At 49.8% G+C, this 5,329-nt stretch overlaps 1 protein-coding gene across 1 annotated transcript; it reads right to left on the bottom strand.

Moving 5' to 3' along the window:
• Positions 1-646: 646 nt before the first annotated feature.
• Positions 647-4,493, bottom strand: ppp1r15b (protein phosphatase 1, regulatory subunit 15B). Its single transcript, XM_014020067.1, has 2 exons — positions 2,174-4,493; positions 647-1,725 (listed from the first exon to the last, which is right to left on the bottom strand). Exons 1-2 carry the CDS (start codon positions 3,659-3,661, stop codon positions 1,510-1,512), a joined length of 1,704 nt encoding a protein of 567 aa, XP_013875521.1. The 5' UTR covers positions 3,662-4,493; the 3' UTR covers positions 647-1,509.
• Between the last annotated feature and the right edge of the window lie 836 nt (positions 4,494-5,329).

Raw genomic sequence — 5,329 nt, 5'->3', positions numbered from 1 at the left:
CATCTTGTTTGTTTGTAAACAAACCCAGAGAAACATCTTGTTTGTAAATAAACCCAGAGAAGCATCCTGTTTGTTTGTAAATAAACCCAGATACTCTTCCTGTTTGTAAATAAACCCAGAGAAGCATCTTGTTTGTTTGTAAATAAACCCAGAGAAGCATCTTGTTTGTTTGTAAATAAACCCAGAGAAGCATCATGTTTGTTTGTAAATAAAAAGCAGAGAATCATCATGTTTGTTTGTAAATAAACCCAGAGAAACATCTTGTTTGTTTGTAAACAAACCCAGAGAAACATGTTTGTTTGTAAATAAACCCAGAGAAGCATCCTGTTTGTTTGTAAATAAACCCAGAGAAGCATCCTGTTTGTTTGTAAATAAACCCAGAGAAGCATCCTGTTTGTTTGTAAATAAACCCAGAGAAGCATCCTGTTTGTTTGTAAATAAATCCAGAGAAGCATCCTGTTTGTTTGTAAATAAACCCAGAGAAGCATCCTGTTTGTTTGTAAACAAACCCAGAGAAGCATCTTGTTTGTAAACAAACCCAGAGAAGCATCCTGCTTGTTTGTAAATAAACCCAGAGAATCATCATGTTTGTTTGTAAATAAACCCAGAGAAGCATCCTGTTTGTTTGTAAATAAAAAGCAGAGAATCTGGATGATCAGAACCTGATTTATTAACTCATCATCATCATCATCATCAGTCTGTGAGGAGATGAAGATCAGATGAACATCAGTCAAACTCTGAATTAGAAAAATATAAACTTTGATTTAAAATAACACCAAAGATCCTGTTAGACTGAGACGTTTCACTCTGTTTTTTGTTTTCAGTCCTGAAAACACTTTGTGTTCCTCATGTTAAAGGTAGGAGTGAGGTCACATGACCTCTGCAGGTCGGCCTCACCTGGCCAGGTGACCTGTTCTTACTGATTAGGTTTCATTTATTTCTATCAAACACTTTGATCAGATTCCTTCACTTCCTCTCAGCTCAGAATCAAGATTCTTTCACAAACAAAGGTCCTGAGACGTCCTCCTTCCATCTCACAGATAATCACTGCAGGTACGGTCAGACGGCCTCCTGACCCCGCCCCCTCTGACCAACCTGACCCCGCCCCCCCTGACCCACAGGTCATAAGCAGAACCACAGTGATCCGATCAGCAGCTGAATCCTGACTCTCAGAACATTTTACTTCATTAACTCGACCATCTTTGGCTTTAATAGGATAATTAATACCTGTGGCTCCTCCCCCTGTAACGAGCTCGTTAACACACCGGCTCACAGTTCTGTTGACAGGATGGATGGGTTCTGTAGAACCACTGAGACCGTCACAGTTTGTTTCTCTTTGAAAGAGAAAAAGTCTTAATATTTGTAAAATTAATCTGTAATTCTGATCAATTCTTTGAACGAGCACACGGTGAAGTCCTGACGTTAGGTGAGACCTGGTGAACACACAGTCACGGGTCAGAACCAGACGGTTCCCTGCTGTTTGGACTTGTCCACCTGTAGGGGACGTCCTCAGGACTCAGAGAGGACTGCGAGTCTCTGGAGGACCCGATGGCGGTGCTGTGGCTGCAGACAGAACCCGATGCTCTGCTCCACCTCCTCACAGCGCCGCTGGAACCGGCAGCGATCCCGGGCCAGCTCCTCCCACGGGCCACGCCGGTCCTCCTCCTCCTCCTCCTCCTCCCCACAGCTGGCGAAGAACTCGTCCACCTGGTCGCAGAACCGGACCTGACAGGAGAAGCACAGGTGAGTCCAGGGAACTGAGCCAGCACACGAGTTCAAACCAGTTCAGACTTCTTGACCTGCAGACAGTGAAGCCACGCCCCCTGACCTCTGACCTCTGCCCCTAAACTCTTCACTTCAAATAAAACCAACATCTTTTCTTCATCATCATCATCATCTCTGTTCTTCCTTCAAACACCCTGAAGAATCCAGTCTGATAGTCCAGTTCTGACTGGTTCTGAGATCCAACCCTTGTAAAGACTGGTTTTTACAGCTGAAGGTTCTGACTTCAAGTCTGTGTTTGACCCACATGGACTTTGTTTTACAACCACAAAACTTCAAAACTATCCAGGAACAACAGGAAGTACAGCTGCAGGACAACAGGAAGTACAGCTGCAAGACAACAGGAAGTACAGCTGCAGGACAACAGGAAGTAAACAGGAAGTGAACTGACCTTCTTAAGGTTCTTGCAGCTCTGTGCCAGAGAGGCGGAGCTTGAGGCAGAAGGCGGGGCCTCTGAGAAGCCACTGTCCAGCCTCTCCTCGGCCTCCTCCTTCTTGTATTCAGGTGGAGATTTGTGGTCGTGGACCGGAGTCAGGGGGGCTGTGTTGCTTCTGACCCTGGTCTTGGCGGGTCTGGGGGGTCCAGGGGCTGCGTGGGTCCTGATGGGGGCCTGAAAGTTAAAGGGGCTGTAGGGGTCAGAGGAGCAGCTGAGGGAGCTCAGGAGACGAAGACTTTCAGCCTCGTCCACCTCACTGGCAGATGTTGAGTCGTCCCACACGTCCTGAGGTGGGGGGGAGGGGCCGGGCTGAGGGGAGGGGGTCAGGGTGGTCTGAGGGGGGTCTCTGCCTGTCTGTAGGTGGGCCGTGAAGTTCTGAGGGTTGTATGGATCCACAGCTGGGCAGAAAGAGGTCCAGAGGCGCTCAGAGTCTGAGTCTGGTCCACTGTCAGAGTCTGACTCTTCCTCATCTTCATCATCCTCATCAGAGTCTGACCAATCAGAGGAGCTCTCACTGTTGAAGCCATCATCATCATCACCATCAGTGGACTCTGATTGGCTGTCGTCGCTGCAGGGACAGCCCATAATGAAGGCAATGGTTTTGTTCTGACACTGGGGGGCAGAGAGGACCCTCACCCCCCCACACTGCTCCTCACCTGGGACCCTCACCCCCCCACACTGCTCCTCACCTGGGACCCTGACCAGGGACTGGAGGCCCCTGTAGGACAGCTCCTCCTCCAGACTAGAGTAGCCCAGGTCCTGACCCCCCTGAGTGTGGCTCAGCTGGTCCACTGAGTCCTGGACTGTGTGAAGGATCTTGTTGTGAGGGGGTCCAGACTTTTCTCCCAGCATCCAGTCTAACACAGAACTGGTTTGAACAGGGGGGGCCTTTGTCCCTGCTGCAGCTGGAGGACAAAGCCGGTCTGTCTCTGCCCCCCCATTGGGCCAGGACCCCCCCTGTGAGGTGTCCTCCTCCCACAGAAGGCTGCCCCACCACGGCCCACCTTTACCTGCAGAGCCTGTCCTCCCCGGGGGGCTCACTGACATCCAGGCCTGCCCCCCCATGGACTGCAGCTCCTGTGGGTTCAGCAGAACCTGGTTCAGAACCGTCCTGACAGAAGACAAAGAGCCGAGCTGTGAGCCCCCGGCCCCCGGCTCCAGCAGGCCCGCGGCTCCCAGGTGCTGACAGCGCGTGAAGCTGAGGGGCGGAGCTCCAGACTGAGTCAGCGGGAAAATATCTGTGAATTCTCTGAAAAACTCCTCTTCTGCCCCGGCGGAGCTGCTGAGAGGAGCCGCGCTCCACAGCCGCAGCCTCCGCAGCAGAGACAGCGCCGGCCGGGACAGCAGGCCCACCCACGAGCTGTCCTGACCCCCCACCACCGCCCTGCTGGATGACCTCTGCCCGTCAGAGAGACGCCTCTCACTGTCCATGCTCCTGAACATTTTACTGAAGGACGTGCAGAGAGTAGAGCCTCCTCAGGAAACAGCTGGCAGCAACTTAGCTCAGGCTAAAGCTAACACTGACAGGAGGTTAGCTCACAGGCTAAAGCTAACACTGACAGCAGGTTAGCTCACAGGCTAAAGCTAAAAATAGCAGGTTAGCACACAGGCTAAAGCTAAAAATAGCAGGTTAGCACACAGGCTACAGCTAACACTGGCAGCAGGTTAGCACACAGGCTAAAGCTAAAAATAGCAGGTTAGCACACAGGCTAAAGCTAAAAATAGCAGGTTAGCACACAGGCTAAAGCTAACTCAGCTAGCTGCTAATCTGACAGCTGTCAAACGTTACTGACAGGCGGCGCACGGAACCCAGAAAATACGGTCCATAAAACCTGAGCCGGGAACATTTCGGTGAGAGTGCTGTTTGGACTTCTTTCGTGTGGTTCCGGAGTCAGAGAACAGAACCGGGTTCAGCAGACTGCAGCTGTGAAACGAGGAGAAATACTGGTATGAAGAGGAACGAGGAGCCATCTTGTCCGGTTACTCTCCGTGACGCGGCGCGAGGCTGCTAGTTAGCAGGTTAGCTTAGCAAAGCTAGCTTAGCACAGGCGACTATGATTCCTCAGAGTGAAGAATTCAAACAGTCCGGTTAAATCCGCTCCTTCATCGGCTGTCGAGGTTTGTTTTATCCTCCCTCCGGTAATACTGCTCGGTGCTGGGAACACTGGAGCTTCAGCCGCCGCGTCGTTCCGCTGTGGCTCCGCTGGGAGATTTCATCAGAAAAACCGGCGATCGTCAGCAGCTGTCTGCTCTTCCTCTTCCGGTGAGCGGCGCCGCGCGGCAGCGGCAGGAGAGCGCGGCGCGGTGCCGCGCGGCGCGCTCAACCACCTGAGCTGATTCCAGCCCACTCACATGTTCTGTTCTAAACTGTTCTAATGTAACACCAAACAGCCAGAACATTATGACCACATGTATGTACCCAGGCTTCCTTTAAGGACAGGTAAATTTAAGACTTCTTTATGCCAAGTGAAATTAAGTTTAAGATCAATTTCACAAACACAAATGACAAAAATAACAAAAACTAGCCTGCCTTTACCTTCCTCCAGTTCTTCTCTGGTCCTGGTACGAAGCAAAGTGAAGGACAGGCTCTGGTTTAACCAGCCTGAACAAAACCAGCAGAAACTCATGAATCAAAGTATTTTAGTTTACTCAAATGTTACTAATAGACTAATTGTTTTTATCCACATCTAAGTGTTTTTTTTTAATCAAATATAGTAAAAACATATTTTCAATCAGTTTTAAACCTAATTTAATTCCTGGAAATGCTCTCATTAATAAAACATTTGTTGTTTCAGGACCACAGCAGGTTCTCAGCCCCAGCTTGCTGTACATGGTACTGGTTTGTACCATGGTACTGGTTTGTACCATGGTACTGGTTTGTACCATGGTACTGGTGTTTGTACCATGGTACTGGGGTTTGTACCATGGTACTGGTTTGTACCATGGTACTGGTTTGTACCATGGTACTGGGTTGTACCATTCCATGGTACTGGTTTGTACCATGGTACTGGTTTGTACCATGGTACTGGGGTTTGTACCATGGTACTGGGGTTTGTACCATGGTACTGGTTTGTACCATGGTACTGGTTTGTACCATGGTACTGGTTTGTA

Source organism: Austrofundulus limnaeus, unplaced genomic scaffold (assembly GCF_001266775.1).
Source record: "Austrofundulus limnaeus strain Quisiro unplaced genomic scaffold, Austrofundulus_limnaeus-1.0 Scaffold239, whole genome shotgun sequence".
Lineage (NCBI taxonomy): Eukaryota > Metazoa > Chordata > Actinopteri > Cyprinodontiformes > Rivulidae > Austrofundulus > Austrofundulus limnaeus.
This window is presented reverse-complemented; position numbering and strand designations above follow the sequence as displayed.

Excerpts from the sequence above, each read along its gene's own strand:
- ppp1r15b (XM_014020067.1), bottom strand. The coding sequence starts at position 3,661 with ATGTTCAGGAGCATGGACAGTGAGAGGCGTCTCTCTGACGGGCAGAGG. Across the intron at positions 1,726-2,173 it reads GCTGCAAGAACCTTAAGAAG|GTCCGGTTCTGCGACCAGGT; the intron begins GTCAGTTCACTT and ends TTCTCCTGTCAG.